At 39.5% G+C, this 19,403-nt stretch overlaps 1 protein-coding gene across 1 annotated transcript in view; it reads left to right on the forward strand.

Moving 5' to 3' along the window:
* The window catches only part of LOC121917271 (A-kinase anchor protein 7-like), a 30,935-nt gene extending 16,244 nt beyond the window's left edge, over positions 1–14,691 (forward strand). The window contains exon 5 of the mRNA XM_042443053.1: positions 14,138–14,691. Within this exon, the coding sequence (XP_042298987.1) occupies positions 14,138–14,422 (285 nt within the window). The 3' untranslated portion in view covers positions 14,423–14,691. The remainder of the gene's footprint in view (positions 1–14,137) is intronic.
* Positions 14,692–19,403: the final 4,712 nt, after the last annotated feature.

Raw genomic sequence — 19,403 nt, forward strand, 5'->3', positions numbered from 1 at the left:
ACATGTCAAAGCCATTCCTCTTCAGAAAGATGGGAGAGTGGCACTAAGGTAATCTATCCCTGCCAGCATTGCACGGTCATTCCATTTTTTCCCTCTAAAAAAATGAGATTTTGTGAATTCCCAGAAGAAACAGAAAGAAATTATAGGAGAATGATGATTTGGCAATGACTTACTGTAGACAGTCTATAAACATGAGTTAACAAAGAGTGGTCAATTCAGAGTAAATGCCTAATGTGGAAGCTCCCTGGTATAGACGGACACATTCCTATATATATGCAAAATGGATTTATTTATTTATTTATTTAATCAATACCTATTAACAATACTAAATTAAAACCCATTAAACCATAGTAAAAAAGCATAAAAGCATAACATACTGCATTATAAGATCCTCTTGCTGTAGCAATTTAAGAGCCAAAGTCTTGCCTAAATAAAAAGGCATTTTCTTGCCAGTAGGAAGAGAGCAGAAAGGAGGCCCAGCAAACCTCCCATGGGAAGGAATTCCATAACCTAGGGATAGCCATTGAGAAGCCTCTCTTCCATATCCTCCTCAAATATACCTGTGATGGCGGTGGGAGGGAGAAAGCCACCCCTTGAAATCTTAAAACTCAAGCAGGTTCGTACCAGCAGATATAGGCCAGGTACAGACTGGCACGTTGTGCTGGCTTGACTGCAGACAAGGGTTGCGTGAGGGCTGAATGTTTATATGCTCAGCAACCCTACTGTGCATCCCGGGCACCATCTTGGCATGCACCAATACAGATGGGGCATACCATGATAATGTTGCTCTTGTGCAGTGCTTACATGGCGCTGCGCATGACAGGGTATCATAAGGCCATGCTGCAGCCCTTTTGACACCCGTTCTAGGGCACAAATAGGAGCTGGGTTTTACAGCTCCTCTGTACATTGGGTTGGGGATGTGGCATGCAGCTGCCGCATCCCCAACCCATCCTGTTCAGGGGCGGCACAGAGCCGCACCTGAAACGGGCTGCCTGTACAGCCCCATAGTCTTTGAGATAATCTGGACCAAGCCAATAAGGCTCTAAAGGTCATAACCTGCACTTTGAATTTGCCTGGAAATGGATTTGTAGCCAGTGAAATCATTAGAATTCCCTGTAACCAGTCCTGGTCAACAATTTGAACCCACTGCAGTTTCTGAACAGTTTCCAAAGGTGACCCCATCTTTCCAATCAAAGGATTAATACTGAAAAAACATGAATATTATTTCCAGCTAAGATGAGCAGGATTTGGTTGCAGGGAAGCTGTTTCTTGTTGGCATAAGCTTCATTTCTCACACCAGTTACTATGAAGAAAGTCAATCAGGTTCAAAACCATCATACGTATTTTTACTGCCATGATTTCACTGAAATGGTAATGCAGTAGAGAGTTGTTTCTACCATATGCACTGCATAGCTTTTCAAGCAATATTTTCAAGCTGACTGGAAGATTTATTTTATGTTGCAGTCAAAGCTACTAGGACTTTGCAATATAAATATATGATATGCTGATCTAACCTTTACCAAGAGAAGGATATAGGATTTGGTGGGGTTTTATCACTTTGCAATTAAAATAAAACCTTGCTCTGATTAGATTATGCTTTGCCTGGTAGCATGCTGTCCTGGTTGTTTCCTGGAATAGCTGTATTATTTTTATGAGATCAGTAGAATAAGCAAGAGAAAACAATAACGGTACACTCTTGGGACATTAAGAGAGTGCTTTCATAGTAGAAGAAAGTGTTCTTTGACCTTGTGCTTGAATTTGACAGGTATTTCTTCACATATTTGGTGTCTCCTCTTTGGCATATGGAATATAGCCAAGGCTAGAAAATATCAGATGCTTTGTACAGAGAAGCATATTTCTTCCAAGGTTGGCTACATTTCCACTGTCTAGCAAGTGATATATGACTGAACAAATGTTGGCTGATTTTAAAATAAAATAAAATATTAAAGTAGATAATGCATTGATATTACTTTAGTTGAGGCCCCACTCAGAAACATGTTATTTAGCAAGGTTATCGGTAGGACACCAAATGTGCACAGGAGGAGGTGTTCCTTCATTGCAGAGAATGAGTCTGCAAAACAACCCCAAAACCAGAAAAAGGCTTGTCATAAAATGTTGTTCTGTCAAAATGAGACATAATTTTCTAGAGCCTCTAAAATCACTTAGGCTCCTCTATTCCTATTCTCCATTATTAATTAATATAATACCAGCAGAAAGTAACTGGACCCAATGTGACTCAACTGTCCTGGCTGCCTGTCAAAACCCATTTAAATTTTTCCTTCTGTACATTTTCATACCCTCTAACTGTCCCGATTTGGCAAGGACAGCCTCAGTTAATCCTCTGCTGTCCCACTTTCTCAGTGACATTTTAAATGCCCCAGTTTCTCCTGCCTCACATTTTCCTTCTTTATCTTCAGCTTACTTCAGTTGCTGCAAGCTGAGTTCAAAGAGCAGAAGTACAGTAGTTTGCACTCAGTTAAATCAGAAGAGGGAAGGAGTGGAGTTTTGCCCTTCTTAAACTCAGTACATACATTCTAGGGTTTTTCTGAAATAGCTTTATGTTTTCTTTATGTTTTCTTTCTGCATGAGTTTCTTTGTTTTCTTGTTACTTGGCCTTACTCTTTTGAGTGCACGCTTATGTAGCTTAGCTATATGTATCCTGGTTTTCATCTTTGAAATACCAATGTTTATACAAATTTTTATACCAATAAATAACAAGGCACCTTCTCTTCCCCTTATTTTACTAGGGGCCATGGGTGAGCTTTGCTTCCTCTCTAACCTTCTGAAAACTCATTTTGTGGGATCTTTAGTGGTATTTCTTTGATGTTCCATAGGTAGGCTGGGGGTTTCCTCTAGCTATTAGCTCACCTTTTTGCATCACTTCATGACCCTAAAAGATTTCTTGCATTGGTGTTTAGGATCCATATGGTTATCTGTGCTTGTTTTTAGTCCCTCTGGGATAGAACAAAAGTGAAGTGGTTTTGTGACATAGGACTCTGTTGGAATGCCCCAGTTTCAAATCTGTGGCCATAACTAAATGAGGGGATGTTGGGTATGAACTAAGCAAAAAACTACCACATGAACATCTATCATGGAACAGTGGGTTAGGACACAAAGCAATGGATTCAAACTGCAGGAAAAGAGATTCCACCTAAACATTAGGAAGAACGTCCTGATGGTAAGAGTTGTTCAACAGTGGAATGTGCTGCCTTTTTTAGCAGAGGCCAGATGGCCTTCTGTTAGGAGTGCTTTGATTGTGTGTTCCTGCATGGCAAGGGGTCGGACTTGTGTTCTCTTCCAACTCTATGATTCTATGAATACATGATGTTATTTGCATTAATATTTTCTCCCATGTGATTTTAACAAATAGCTACTCACATATAGGAGAATTTAATTATGTGAACTACATCTTAGCAGCTCACCTTAATATCAATAACTTTCAAATAAATTTACCATTATTAACCCAGTAGAATAATGGGTAAAACAGCCCCTATAGTAAACATTAGGCAGTGTTTGTACATCAGCTTCCCACAGAGATGAACAGTTGCTCAAGATTGCTTGGAACTTCATACAGAAAATTAAGGTTTAGTCAGGGGTTGGAGAAATTCCATGAGTAGAACTACAGCTCCTAGAATCCTCCAGGCATCAGGCAGATATTGGAATTTTAGTTCAAATAAGGACCTTTCCCAGGCTTAGTGCAATGTATTCTGATTTGTTTTCAGCCATGTGGATACCTTACTAGTCGAGGTACACTAGTCTAGGTGAATGATTTGTTGCTGGTTATTTCCTGGTTATTCCCGGGATAAGTCCTCTTTAATCACGATGTGTGTGAAAATCTTCACCGCAATTGTGTGGTTTTCCCAGGATAATGACTCTTTAAACCCCGGTTTTCCCCTGTGTGATAAAGTCCAGAGACATTTATTTAGAGGGCCCTCAAAAACTATAATCTATTTACCTTATGCATAAACTGAGCACTAACTACATAACTCCATATACCCAGAGCCAATAGGCAGACCTAGATGTGCCATATGAGATTAATTATCAGTTTCTCCTTTGATTTAAAAGTTCAAAGAAGCCCCATGAGGCTGCTAATTTGATTGATGAAGTGACTGTTGGGGTAATGTAGAAGCTTACCTCCTTCCTCCTGTGCCATTTTTCTCAGTCTAAACCTTTTGGTGTTGCCATTTCCCCAGGAGAAAACGCACTGTCACAAATAGAAGCTTCAGAAATAGATGTATTTAAATTGAGAGAACAGCATGGGAGGAAATGGTAAAATTCTCTTTTCCCCAGGCCACCTCCTCAGTCAAATTAGCAGCCCAGTATATTTGTGCTTTGAAGTTTTGGTGTTTTTTAAATTAAACACTGAGAGATCCTGGCCACTGATCTTCTATGTGACAGAGAGCCAAAGCCTATGAAGTTGGATCTGTGTAGATTCTCAAGGTCTAGACAGTTGTTTCAGAATACTGCTCTGACATAATGGAAATCTGCCTTCTGGAGCAGCTTTAAATCACAAATATCTATGGGTATCTGCCCTTGATTCATTTATCCTGGCTTCATCCATGTAGAGTCCTGTTCCATTTAATGGATTTAATAAGAGAGTGTCATCCCATATGTGCAAAAGTCATCTTAGATGTTGCAGTTTTCTTGTACAGTAAGCCTGTACACTTCGATGGCCATAAAAGGATTGAAGGCACATGTAGACACATATGCTGGGGTTTTCATTTGCTCATAGATTTTCTTGTAGTTGCCCTCAAGATGACTTCAACGTGTGCTGACCCTCTCGTAAAGTCTTCTTGGTGAAATTGCTTCAGAAGAGGTTTGCCATTGCCTTTCTTTGAAGCTGAGAATGTGTAACTTGCTCAAAGTCACCCAGTGCATTTCTATGGCTGAGCAAGGAATCAAATCCAGGTCCCCCAGAGTCCTAGTTGAACATTCAAACCACTACATCACACTGGCTTTAGGACATTCCTATTCAAGAGGAATTTTTTTTTAAAAAAGGCATCTCCATCTCCATTTGCTCCTCCCCCACTCATTTTCTTTTGAAAAAATTGTCATTTCTAAACCTAAATTTTTCTAGATCTAAATGTTCTAAATGTTGCATATTTTGAAACTGCATTGCCAGGGGAACTTAGTCCTGTCAGTTGAAGGCATACTTCTTAACAAACATTCAGATGCTCATTATTGTTGAACAGAACTTGAGGGGGGGAAATTTGGATACAAAAACTCCCAGAAAAGTAATTTTCCCAAGCACTGCTTCTGTGACAATCCTCTTTCCCTAGCCTGTTATTGCAATTCTTAGGAGATTAGCACATGTGGCATTTAAAATGCAGTTAGAGTAATAAAATAGCGTTGTTGGCAATACTTACCACATCATGTCTTCTCTGCCATGTAGTTGCTGTGTCTGCCAAGTGTGGTTAGGACATCCCTTTTCATTAATGGGGGAAACTCGTCAATAGCTCCCAACTGCAATCCCAATAGTCCTCATGTGTAAAATGTCACTGCCATGGCAGTTAGAATATTGCCAGCCACGTGGCGTCAGAGTCTTCTTTTCTCCCCCTGTATCTCCCTCCTTGATATTCCCAAGCATTCTGATCCATCCTTTTTGGTATTTCTTTTATTTTTAAAATTGTCAGAATTATGTTAACAAGTAAAAAATAAAATAAAAACCCCAAAAGGCATGCTGGATAGGGCATAGGGCATAGGGCAGGGAGTTGGGGTTAAGGAGGAGTCCGGAAGACAGTGAAATGGCAGCAGTGGCCCCAGTTGCATGATTGTGAAGACATGGGATAATGGCTGCTCTCAAACCTATATGTTTGCATTTTCGTTAATTAGAGTAATTGCAACAAGATTGGGACTTGTATGATGATGTCCTTAATGTTGATTAGTAAGCCATTTCTTTTTGTGAGACACCCAAATTGTTTCTGGTTGAGTCATTTTTGCTATAGATGTTGTGATGCTTATTCAGTAAACTTCTCTTCCAGTGTATGAAAATGCACAGTACAAGGAAAATAAAATATTTAGGCTACTTTGCAAGAAATGTGACAATTCAAAAGAGACATGCAAAGGAACCAACAGACATCTCACTTCTACTAGCTATTCTGATGCCATCTACTGGCTACACATATAATTTTCCTATTCTGTACATGATGTTTTCACAGGCTATTTAGGAGCGTCTCTTCAAGTATTTACTCGTTAAAATTCATTTAAAGTCATTTAAAGCCTTCAAAGTCTGCAATTTTGTTTTCCCTTTTAAAACCCACGTGTCTACAAAATATTTAACAGTGACAGAAACGAGGAAGCATAACAGTTCTAGGACTTAATTGTCATTTTAAAAAGATTAAGGACTCAGTTGCCATTTAAAACAAAAAAGATTAATTTTTTATCCTTTTTAAATTAAACACTTTTGCATGCACCGACCCTGAGCTCTGTAAAAATGTGATCATATAATTAAAGACCATGGAAGCAAACTACGTGTGTTAGCTGTATGTTATTTAGGACCACTGAGCAATTGTGCATTGGATGTTGAGTGGCTTTGGCTGAATGCTTTTAGTGTGTGTCAATTACGCTTAATTACTTGTCTTTTTTTCCTCACCACCTTCGTCTTATTAGCAGTGCACAGTAAACAGAATAAGCTGCACCAAACAGGCATGTTTTGTATAACAGTCACAGAGATACACTTGCTGTTTATGCAGTTACAGACTCCTAAGGCAATATAATATAATATACTTATATAAGGCTTTGAGGTGTCTCGTCCACAGGGTCACTATGAGTTGAGATCGACTTGGGGGTGGTTAACAACAACAATGGCTATTTTAAAATACCATTATAATTGATCTGATAAATAGGCCCATCTAGTTCATTTTCTTGCCTGACAATTAGTTTCTTATGCAAAAATATTGAACCACTGTGGCAATTCTAATATCTGTATTCAGGGAGAGAATCCTGCAAGGGACAACTGAAACTGTCATTTCTGTATCATAAAAAATGAATGGTGGCCACATAAAACATATAATATGAGAATCTGTCCTGTCAGTATGTGCAACTACATAAACAGCACTGTATTAACAGGCAGTCTATTTCTAGATGCTTTGTCCATAGTATTCATCCAGGAAATGTAGGCTGAAGTTTGAATGTGATGTTGGTGCTAATGGAATGCACTATGTATATATTAAAGACATCCTGGGGATATAGGAATTGTTCTGTTTGGTTATTCCTCTGGATTTTAGTTGTACTGGACCTGAATCTGAATTCAGATCCTACCTTGTTCATGACATTTGGCTGATGCATAACGTAATTGCAACCTCAATAGTTTAGTTAAAAGGAAATTATTGAATTGCATTTTTATTGTAAGGCTCTGAGATTGCTTTTATTATAAGACATTTAGATTACAGACTAATTGTAAAAGAGACAGAATTATGCTAGAAACAGATTTCACTAGATTCTCAGTCCATGTTGGAAGTGTTGCATTGAGAGCTTGATAAGTCTGGGCACAAGCAAACCAAACTAGTATATTTTTATATCTATAGTTGTTATATTTACATTTATAATCGTTTCCTGCCCAGTCTGTGAATGAAGGCAGCTTATTATTATAACACACTCTACAGGGGTTCTCAGACTTCCCTCCCCTTAGAGAAAGGTGAAAATGATGGGGGCCCATTATCAACTGGTGATTACTGATATAATTTTATATTGATATCCAGTGCCTTTTTGAAAATTGTGAATGAGCTTCCTTTATGCTAGAGTGTTACATAATTCCAGGATCCCCCCCCTCAAGTGAATTGTAATTTTTTTAACCTATAAAAATAAAATATAAAATGGGGGTCATGAGATGTTGTGAGGGTTTGTGTACCAATTTCCTCACTCCATTATACAGCCTACTCTCCCCACCATCCCATTTATGATTCACACACAGACAGACACACACCATTACTTTGCTAGGAACACAATATAATAATCCCCATCTATTAATTTAATTGAGATGTTGGGGATTTGGGGATTTCCACAGATGTTGCTTTTCAGCTCAACCAGCTATAAATACAATGTCTAAAAAAGTTTGCGGTTCACCAGGGCAGCTGGTAAAATAGGAAATGAACCTTCAGTCTCCAGTGTACCTATGAGCTGAGCTCCCTGCCTCCAAAATGGTTTGTGCAGTAGATTAGATGGCTTTCCAAGGGCATTATTCCTTCATGGAATATAAGGCTATTCATGGCCAATACCAAGAAAGTGTATATATTTCATACCAGGATGAGAGGCAGCACATTTCTGAATACCATTTGCTGGGGAACAAGAATAGGAAAAGGCTATTGTCTTCATCTTTTCCATTATTAACTGGTTGGCCAGTGTGAGACTCAGGATGCTAAACTAGAAGTACTGAACAGTTAGGGTTCTCCTTGAAAAACCTTTAAAACTTGCTACAGATTCCCCCTTTCTTTCTTCCAAATTATGCATTTTCATACAATTGGGAGTATTTTCATAAAATGTTAGTTAAATAGAATTCAATTTACTTTACAGTAAAGTAATCTGCTATCCATAATCCATCTCCCACTGGAGTTGCTGGCATTTAGTATGCATCTTCCCATCCTAATTAAGAGTGAGGACTGAAACATTATGAATTCAATGTACCGTGCCTACATCTGTATATTGTGCGAGGTCTCTAGACCTTGAGATATTTAACTTCATTGTTTAGGGACCTGCAATGCAGTTGTGTGATGCAGGAGTGTGAGGCACTAAAAGTGATTATGCTTTTCAATTCCAAAATGACAAAGATCACTGAACATACAGTCTAGACTATGATGACTCAATGACAGCATTTCTTGCATTAATATGTGTTGGAATTTATTTATTAAAGGCTGTTCTACTTTGACATTTCACTTTGCATGTTGTAGCAGCTGTAAGACTCATCTGCCAAATTTACTGTTGGTGTTAAACAGCCGACCAAAGGGCATAATTTCTGGTATCTGTCTCTCCTTTTGTTTTCAGTCCCTGAAGTGAGCTTTCTTTCATGGCACACCACTGAGTTTGACTCACTTAATACAGCCTTTATCCCTTCCTAAAGAGGACCATTGTAAAGTGTAAAAGGAGCTGCATTATTAATGTGAATAGAAAGAAAAATGAAATGGAAGAAGGCAGAAATGAAATGAATGAAGTAGAGCAAAGCTAGGAGTAGGTGGGAAGAAGGGGGCTGAAAGAAAGGTCTTGCAGAAAGTTATGACAGTACATTGTTGAAAAGTTTCTCAGCACAATTAGTCCAAATTACCTGTGAAGAGAGATGGAGTGGGCTGGTGGTGGTGGAAGAATTGACTATTTTTTTTCCCCTTGGCATCCTGTAAGCATGAAAAAGAAGACATGAGTGTAATTTACAGTGGATATAAATTCTTTGTTGTGTGCCTTCACATCACCTCTTAATTATGATGACCTTATCATGCTTTTTTTAAAACAAGAAATTAGATTTGGGGAAGTTGGGTTTCTGTTGTAATATTTAAATACATGACAGGAGATTCTCCGCAGTTGTAGTCAGTAGGATGAAGGACAAATACCTAGTTTCAGAATAACCAATAAATTCTTTATTTAGCAATCTAACTCCAAAGATACACACACACAAAACCCCTCTGCTCACATGTTGAGGATTTCCCTTCTGCTCTTCACCACTGTAGTCACTGTCTTGACCTAGTTCTTGCTGCAAACTGCGCCATTTCTGACTACCTGGCACTTGACTTTCCACTATCTGACCATCATTTAATCTCCTTTGCTCTCACTTATACTCCTCCTCCTCGCCATACTATTCAACGTCTTTTTCGTGATCTTCAATCTGTTGACTCTAACCATCTTGGTCTGACCCTGGATTCATCTCTCTCTTCCCTAAATCTCGGGGATTCTGCTGATTCAGCAATGTCTTTATTTAACTCCACTCTTTCCTCAACTCTCGACCATTTTGCCCCTGTCTCTGTCCGCACTTCTTCCTCTAAGACTAGACCTCAGCCATGGCTTACCCCCAACATTAAGTTTCTCCGGTCCTGCTCTAGAGCGGCCGAACGTCTTTGGAGAAAGTCCAAAGAGTGGGCTGATTTTATCCATTTCAAATTTGTTCTTTCTTCCTTCTCACGCGCCCTCTCTATGGCAAAACAGAATTATTACAAATCATTGATCTCTGCCAATGAGAGGCGCCCACAGCGTTTGTTCTCCACCTTCAACACTTTACTTAAACCTCCCTCTCCTCCTGTCTCTTCATCATTCTCTCCCAATGACTTTGCTAACTATTTCATCTCTAAGATTACCACTATTCGCTCTGAGATAGTCCCTCCTGATTCTTCTTCTGCTCTTAATCTTCTATCGCCTTCGCCTAATAAATTGTCTGTCTTTCCTCCTGCCTCTTTGGATGAACTCTCTACACTTCTGAACTCTTGCAAACCTGCTACCTGTCCTCTTGATCCTATTCCTACTCGTCTTCTAATCTCTATAGCTCCCTCCTTTCTGCCCTCGCTTCTCCATATCTTCAATCTCTCTCTCTCTACAGGCTCCTTCCCGTCGGACTTCAAACATGCTCTCATTTCCCCAATTCTGAAAAAACCTTCTCTTGACCTCTCCTCTCTGTCTAGCTATCGTCCGATTTCTCTTCTCCCCTTTCTTTCTAAGGTTTTGGAACGGGTTGTCTATTCGCGCTGTCTTGAGTTTCTTGAAGCCAACTCCATTCTCGATCCCTTTCAATGTGGTTTCTGCCCAAGGCATTCTACAGAGACAGCTCTCACTAAAATCTCGAATGACCTTTTACAGGCCAAGGCTAATGGCCTTTACTCTGTTCTCATTCTTCTCGATTTGTCTGCAGCCTTTGACACTGTTGATCACTGTCTCCTAATTGACATACTCTCTGACCTTGGGTTCTCAGACTCTGCTCTCGACTGGTTTAGGTCTTACTTGTCTGGCAGATCTTTTGCAGTGGTTGCAGGGGGTCTGACTTCTTCTCCTGTTCCCTTATCTGTTGGAGTTCCCCAGGGCTCTGTTCTGGGTCCCCTTCTGTTTTCTCTCTACACACTGTCCTTAGGAAAACTCATCAGCTCTTTTGGTTTTTCCTACCATCTGTATGCCGATGACACCCAGCTGTATCTTTCTGCCCCTGACCTTTCTCCAAGGCTTGAACAGCAAGTCTCATCTTGCCTTACAGCTGTCTCACAGTGGATGCGCCATCGGCGTTTGAAGCTCAACATGTCCAAGACGGAGCTTCTTGTCTTTCCTCCTAAGCCCAACCTTCAACACTCCTTTTCTGTCTCTGTGGACAACATTTCCATTCAACCAGTCCAGCAAGCCCGCAGTCTTGGCTTTATCTTTGACTCTTCTCTGTCGTGTATCCCTCAGATCCAGACCACAGTCAAGGCTTGTAGATTCTTTTTGTACAATATTGCCAAAATCCGACCATATCTCTCCGCCTCTACTGCCAAGATCCTGGTCCATGCCCTAGTGATCTCACGACTTGATTACTGTAATGTCCTCCTGGCTGGGCTTCCTTTTTCTCACCTCCGTCCTTTAATCTCTGTCCAGCATTCAGCTGCACGCATTATCACTTCCACCCACCGTTCTGACCACATCTCTCCTGTGTTGGCATCCCTTCACTGGCTCCCTCTCCCTTTCCGCATTCAGTATAAGCTCCTGCTGTCGACATTCAAAGCCCTCCATGGACTGGCCCCTCCTTACTTATCAGACCTTCTTTCTCCTCACCTTCCCACCAGGGCCCTCCGTTCTGGTAGTCAAGGGTTCCTGTCTCATCCCAGGATTTCCTCTGCCCCAACTAGGATTCGCCCCTTTTCACTTGCTGCCCCTCACTCCTGGAACCTTCTTCCTCCACAAGCAAGAGCCATCACTTCATTAACCAGCTTCAAAACGGAGTTGAAAACCATCCTATTCAGAGAAGCCTTCCCAGGCATCGCATAATTGTCGCTTACTATCTGATGTTCTGTTGTTGGCTGTTTATCGATCCATTTCCTGTATTGCTATGTACTGTATTTGCATTATCCTACTTGTGAGTATGTATTTTCCCTGGATAATGATTAACCTTCCATTTTGAAGCCATGCCCTCCCTTCAGTCCATCTGCCTTGGTCCAGGCCTCGGAGGTTGAGAGGAACTGCTGGACCTCTTACCCTTTCCCGTCACCACTCCCTCTCCTTCTGTGTTATGTCTTTTTAGATTGTAAGCCTGAGGGCAGGGAACCGTCTAACTAAAAGGATTGCATGTACAGCGCTGTGTAAATTTACAGCGCTTCATAAATAAAGGTTAATAATAATAATAATAATGTAGTCCCCAGCATATGCTCCAAATATCCTCCAAAGGATATGCAAACTTCTGGAGGACCATTAACAGGGACAGCAATTGGAAGCAGAATTTGATTCACTAGCAGTTTGTGGAAGGACCATGTTAGAGAAAACCTTTAATCAAAATTATGAGAAAAAGACAATATAGTCAACCCTCTGTATCCATGGAATCTTTATCCATGGATTCAAGCATCCATGGTGCATATATACATATATATTCCCTAAAGCAAACACTGATTTTTTTTTATAAGGGACACCATTTTACTACCCCACTGTATTTAATGGTGCTTGAGCATCCATTGATTTTACTATCCACAGGGGGTCCTGGAACCAAACCCCAGCAGGTACCAAGAGCCACAGTCTCTTGTGTGCGTATCAAACAATCTCTCTGGTGCCAACTATGTCAGATACACATTGACACAGAAAGTTGGTAAATCCTAAATGACCCATCTGGATCATAAAATTTCAAAGAATACTGAATGCCTGGCGCTTAACTCTATCAGCTGCTTCTCATTGCCAGAATAACACAAAATTATTAACATAACCCCGGAAATGTCTGAAATTTCTTTGGGAAGATGCAAACGGTGCTACTGAAATCAGTTAATATTTTAAAACCTGAAGATTAAAATATATTTTTTTAAAAAAATAGGGATCAGCACCATAGCTCTTTTGCAATGTCTCTCTCCATGAATCCCAGACTCTGGTGGCTCTAAATTTTAATGAGCCTTCTCCCATCCATAATTTTTCAAAGTAAACATTCTAGGGAGTGCCCATGATGTACCTGGTCAGGGTTTCAGAAGCTTAGTGCGTTAACATGGGCAAGTTTGTCCTTAGTCAAAGTTAAGTTGCTCCTTTCACATACATAAGACAGGTCCAGTGGAAAGATCTGAATTATAACAAGAATGGACAGAAGGTGTGGATTGGGATTTATTGAAAGATTTCTGGATAATTTGCAGTAGTTTGGCTCTCCAATGTTCAGCTATTGAACAACATAATTAACCCTTCACTTAAATACATTATATGAAGGAAACAGAAAACTTGGGGAAACCTGGGGTGGATCTTTGTGTGATAGGACTATGAATTTCATTTTGTTTCAGTACTCAGTACAAATCTCTCAGTTCAGAATTCTTTAATTATCATTGCATGTCTTTTGTTCATGGCTCTAGATGGTGGATTTGGTTTTCTAAGGAGAACACACACACATATGCATATGTAAAGTAGATCCTATAAATTTTTAGATCTGTTCAGTTCTGAATTGTAGGATTGTTTCTCTCTCTCCATAAAGTGATCCCTTGATAATTTTATTGGGAGTTAAGAATGGGAAAGTTGGAATATCTAAATTCACAGGATTCACATTCAATATCTGATTCATATGCCTTCTTTAGTTCAAACCAACAATTGAATTTAGGCCTTTAAAGTAGTTGTAAGGGCTGAAAGGACCAAAGTGCTGGTGGTTGGGAAAAGATAAAGTTGACACATGAGTTCTTCAATAGTGGTTGATACTATTGCTTTCCTCATCACAAGCAACTGATGTATTCTGTAATGAATCTCAAACTATCATCAGCAGTAGCTCTAGGACTTGGGAAAGTGGATATTCTACTTAACCATCTCTCCCTTAAGCTTGAGTACAGAGAGATGTCCATTGCTCTCTTCTTTTCTGTAGAAAAGCTATAAGTTAAAAAAATTAATGTATTAAAGAAGTTGTTTTATTGTTCTCATCATGAATATTCTTCCTATACTCCTCTTTTTCTTTCTGTATTTTGATTGTAACTCTTTAAAGATGTTTGTGCATCAAAGATATTGTGTACAATAATTGATTACTTTTTTCAATGTTTAGGGCTTCAGAAAAATTCATGAAGACCTTTATACAGAGTATGAAGAAAGCCCTTTTGGCACAGAGATCTTAAACAGAATTGATCTCTGTGCCATGCATAAAAAGAAGCAGGATTCTGGTTACTACCACTGTGAACATTCAATTTGTGTAGGACCTTCAAGTTCAGAAGATAATGAGGATAAGGAAGAGCCAGGTGATGATCCCAGAGAGGAAGTTCATTGTGTGTCTCTTTCAGACCACACTAAAGCAAATTGTGGACGCAAAGATTCTGCATCTCAAAATCATTAAGAGATAGATGGAAATGTTGAGGAGGTTTCTTCAGCCACAAGGGTAAGCAAATAATAATATTAATAATAAAATTGACATGCGCATGAGAGATACAAAAACTAGAGCCAAAGATGAAACTTTCACCGGAGACGGAATGGAACTGTTGCCAGCAAATCCAGAAGCATGAAAGACAAAGGGGAAAACAGCAATGACAGATGGTCACTCGGGAGAAGTTGGAGCAAGTAAAAGCTCTTCAGAAGCTAGCTATTAATGCACAAGGGTACAAAATGTTCCTCAACTAGAAGCAGATGCAAACTGCCACCAATGCTGTCAATCAGTGCAAAAACATTGTGAAGTACGTATTTGACAATACAGTATTGCAACAGAAGAAGAAGAAAAACCCAGATACTGGTGTGCCCACCATTAATACAGATTTTGGTTTGTAAGCATGTAGAAAAATGGTTGTCATATTCAAAACATATGAGTGATAGGCACATGTTTAAAAGCCCAATCACTGGTACCATGTATTAAAGCATCTTGTTAAAGCATCATGGTTGACTGAGTTTATTTTGATATATTAGTGGCTTAATTTTAAGGAGATGTATACTTTGTAAAGGAAAAGCTTTGTTGTTAGGATCATCTGATCTTTAAATTAAGGAAAGAAATGCTTGATTTAGAAATGTCAGTATTGCATGGAAATGGTGTGTTAACCGCAGAGGATAAAATAGTAATTGAAAATACTGGATTCTTAAAATAATTTGTTCAAGCAGCACTTATAATATCATCATGTTCCTCTCATGGTGTATATTAAAAGAATGAAGTAATATACGTCGAACTCTGTGTTTATTTCCTTTCTGCTGATAGAACTATGCTTGGATATACAGTTGTCCCTCCATATTCACTAGGGTTAGGAGAACAAGACCCCCGTGAATATGGAAAAACCGCAAATAACAAAAACACCATGTTTTTACCAGAGGACACCTCTCTAGGAATCTCTAGGTCCTCCAGTGCAACTCTGTGGTCAATGTTCAACATACACTGACCATAGAATGGCACTGGAGTAGCTAGAAATGGTCTTTCAGTGCAACTTTAGTTAAAGTTGACCACAGAGTTGCACTGGAGGACCTAGACAGTCCTAGAAAGAACATATTAATGAAATCCGTGAATAATCAAATCCGCAAATATCAAAGCCGCAAATATGGAGGGATGACTGTATATGTATGTTGACCTATTTTGGAAAATATACATGAGTAAAGTCATGTTATTCTTATACAAACAATTCATTGCCAAAATGAATTATGAAATTAACTGTCTCACCTATATATTCTGACTTGTATTATCTACATCAGTGCTTCTCAAGCTACGTGATATGAGGAATGGTAATTATTATTATTTTCCTAATGTGCCAGATACCAGCACCATATGTGTATCTATTGACAACTGTTTTTCTTCTTTCCTGGAAAGTTGCCACCAGGGACTGGCAGGGACCACCACTTTGAGTAGCACTGATGTAATTATAATCTGATTTTTAAAATTCAGAATGTAGTAGCATATTTTGACCAGTAGATGTCACAAATGGGAAAATGTAATAAATCAGAGTGGAAGAAAATGATACAGATCCAACAATTTATTTGGAGCTGGAGTGAGTTTGGTGTAGCCTGGCAGAAATATACTGCTCCCAAAAAGAATATCTTACAAATCTCTAAAATGGAATAAATTTTCATCATTATCATTCACACCAACTTTGCTAATAGTTTCCAGACTTTTGGATTCAGGGAGTACTTTTTACACTAACTAATCTATCATGTAACAATGGGTTATTTATTAGGCTGTGAAAGGTTATCAGTGCGCACTATCCACCAAGTAGGTAGATGGCAAACAAATTGGGACAATGATGATTACCTGTCCACTGAAATCTTGAGGTCCCATTACAACTGACCATTGCTGATAATATTATTGGTTTTCAGTGCTCCTGTTACTATTTTATTATGAGATCAGCATATGAAATGATGGGTACTACATACAGAGACACAGATATGGAAACTAAATGTTCATGTCTTTGATACCCCTAGTTGTCAAACTAGATGTATGAAACATCTTTGGTTCACACACCACCTTTGCTGGACGAACAAATATCAGGGGTGCGATTTTAGTGTAAGTTTCTGTTTTTGGCTGCCTGCTTGATAAATCTTTAGCTGGATCGAGGGTGGCGTAGTGTTTTGAGTGTTAGACTGAAACTCTAGAGATCAGGGTTTGATTCCCCGCTCAGCCATGGAAACCCACTAGATGGTCTTCGGCAAATCACATTCTCTCAGCCTCAGAGGAAAGCAAAGGAACCCCCTCTTCTGAACAAATGTTGCCCAGAAAGACTTTAAATTACACAACAAATGACCCATTTCAGGACCAATACAATTCAGGCGGAAAGCTGTGATCACCCAGGGAGGAAAGCATATTTCCTTTAATTTGTAGCTATTTGTTTCAAACCACATTAAAATGAAGCACAAAGTAACTTTCTCAAAATGCTCCTTTTTAGTGTTTTGCTGTAAATCAGATGAACCAGTAAGAGGCAACATCTCTAATGACTCTTCAAACATTTAATTACACCTCCTATTATGAATGTAACTGGATTACATGACCCATTAACAAGCATTTTCCCAAGCAGCTATTATTTTATTAAAGCTCATTAATTAACTTTTTATAGATAGATGGCAATGGACCATAGAAAGTATGTACTAAAAGTGTAGCCCTTTCACTATATTTGAGAAGAATTTCTTTTATGAAATTATCAGTTATACCTAACTTGTTTTACATGTCAGATTTTATGCCTATCCATGACATAAAACACTAAACTGAAAACTTTTTAGTTTTACAAAAGCCAAGTTTTATTAAAACCAACAAAGCATTCCAAAGTCCAGGAGATAACATTTTTTATTGCTAATGGAATCTTAATTTTAACTCCTGGACTGTTATGTTCCCAGTGCCACATGGCCAGAAGGAAAAGGGGCCTACTTGCATAGAAATACATACAAAGAACACTAACAATGCCTTGAGAAAATGCAAGCCTGTGACTAGCATCATCATTTTATATATTTTTTTCTCCCATATGATTCTTAACATGCTTGCCTGAGGTAACAAGTGGAGCTTCTGAAACTTGCATTAAGTATTTTTGCATTTTAGTTAGCTGATTAAAGGTATCACAGTTTTGTGGGGTTTGGATGTTATTGTACTAAACCTAAAACTGTTCACCCTGTAGTTTTCAAGGTAATTGCTTAACTGTGTGTATTGTCTCGATATTCTAACTGGAAATGACAGTTGGTTGAAGCAGACTTGCCTAATAATGTACAAATTTTCCTTGCAGTCTAAAAGCTGTGGTGGAACTGTTGTTTCACAATCCATAGTTCATTGCTATTCTCTGGTTGCAACAAAGGTTTTTGCTTTTATGCTGTATTTTTCATTCAGATTAACAAAAGGACTTTGAACAAGCAAATTGGCAGACCATTTGCAAAATGAGAGTAATGATGTGTTGCTGAAGTTAATGAACCTTTGTGTGGAGGGAGTAACTTCTGGAATACTCAGTATAATCTTTCCTTCATTTCCCTATTGGCTTCACCAAAAATATAACAAGGCCTATGATGACAATTTTTTGAAGCATGTAGAACAGCAACGTGTTGTTTACCTTCCTCCACCCTGGGAAGAATTTTTTTTCTTCACCTCATCCCTTATGAATAGATCTGTGACGAAATTTTGCCATTGCTGGAATTCCAGTGACTCAACTCCAGAATTGTAGTGGTGAAGAGAACCTACAGGGTCATGGTTTGGTAATATTTATTATTATTATTATTATTATTATTATTATTATTATTATTATTATTATTATTAATGTTATTTATACCCCGCCCTTCAGCCCTAATGGCTTTCAGAGTGGCTTACAATTATTATTTTTAATAAGACAGTTCCCTGCCCTCAGGCTTACAATCTAAAAGACACGACACAAAAGGAGAAGGGAATGGTGGAGGGAAAGGGGATGAGGTCCAGTGGTTCTTCTCTCTCTCTGATACCTGGACCAAGGCAGATGGACTAGAGGGAGGGCTCTTCATCTTCAGGCTAACCCTGGTGGAGCTGGGCCAGCCTATTCACTCCCTCCCAGGCCGAAGGATGATAGTTATGGAGGGGGGAGCTTCTATCTTCAGGCTAGCGTTGGTGGAGTTGGGCCAGTCTATTCACTCCCTCCCAGGCCGAAGGATGACAGTTATGGAGGGAGGAGCCTCCAGTCTAGCCCTGATGGAGCTGGGCCAGCCTATTCACTCCCTCCTAGGCCGAAGGATGACAGTTATGGAGGGAGGAGCCTCCAGTCTAGCCCTGATGGAGCTGGGCCAGTCTATTCACTCCCTCCCAGGCCGAAGGATGACAGTTATGGAGGGGGGAGCTTCTATCTTCAGACTAGCATTGGTGGAGTTGGGCCAGTCTATTCACTCCCTCCCAGGCCGAAGGATGACAGTTATGGAGGGAGGAGCCTCCAGTCTAGCCCTGATGGAGCTGGGCCAGCCTATTCACTCCCTCCTAGGCCGAAGGATGACAGTTATTATATGGAGGTCTTCTTTCAGGCAAACTGCTTTTTGGCCATTTAGAGCTTTGTAGATCGAAACCTACAAAAGTTTTGTGAGCCAGCATTGTATAGCAGTTAGAGCATTGGACTATGACTCTGGAGACCAGGTTAAAATCCCTGTTCTGCCATGTAAACCCACTGGGTGACCTTGGGCAAGTCACACACTCTCAGCCTTAGAGGATGGCAATGGCAAACCTCCCTTTGAAGAAACCTGCCAAGAAAACCCAATTATAGGTTTGCCTTAGGGTCACCATAATTGGAAACAACTTGAAGGCTCATAACAACAACAAGGTCAAAACCAGCACTTACCATTGGGCACAGATATTAATAACAGCCCATGCATTTGGTACAATAAAGGAGTCACATGCCATTCCCTGTAATGATACCAGATTATCC

Source organism: Sceloporus undulatus, unplaced genomic scaffold, assembly GCF_019175285.1.
Source record: "Sceloporus undulatus isolate JIND9_A2432 ecotype Alabama unplaced genomic scaffold, SceUnd_v1.1 scaffold_14, whole genome shotgun sequence".
Taxonomy (NCBI): domain Eukaryota; kingdom Metazoa; phylum Chordata; class Lepidosauria; order Squamata; family Phrynosomatidae; genus Sceloporus; species Sceloporus undulatus.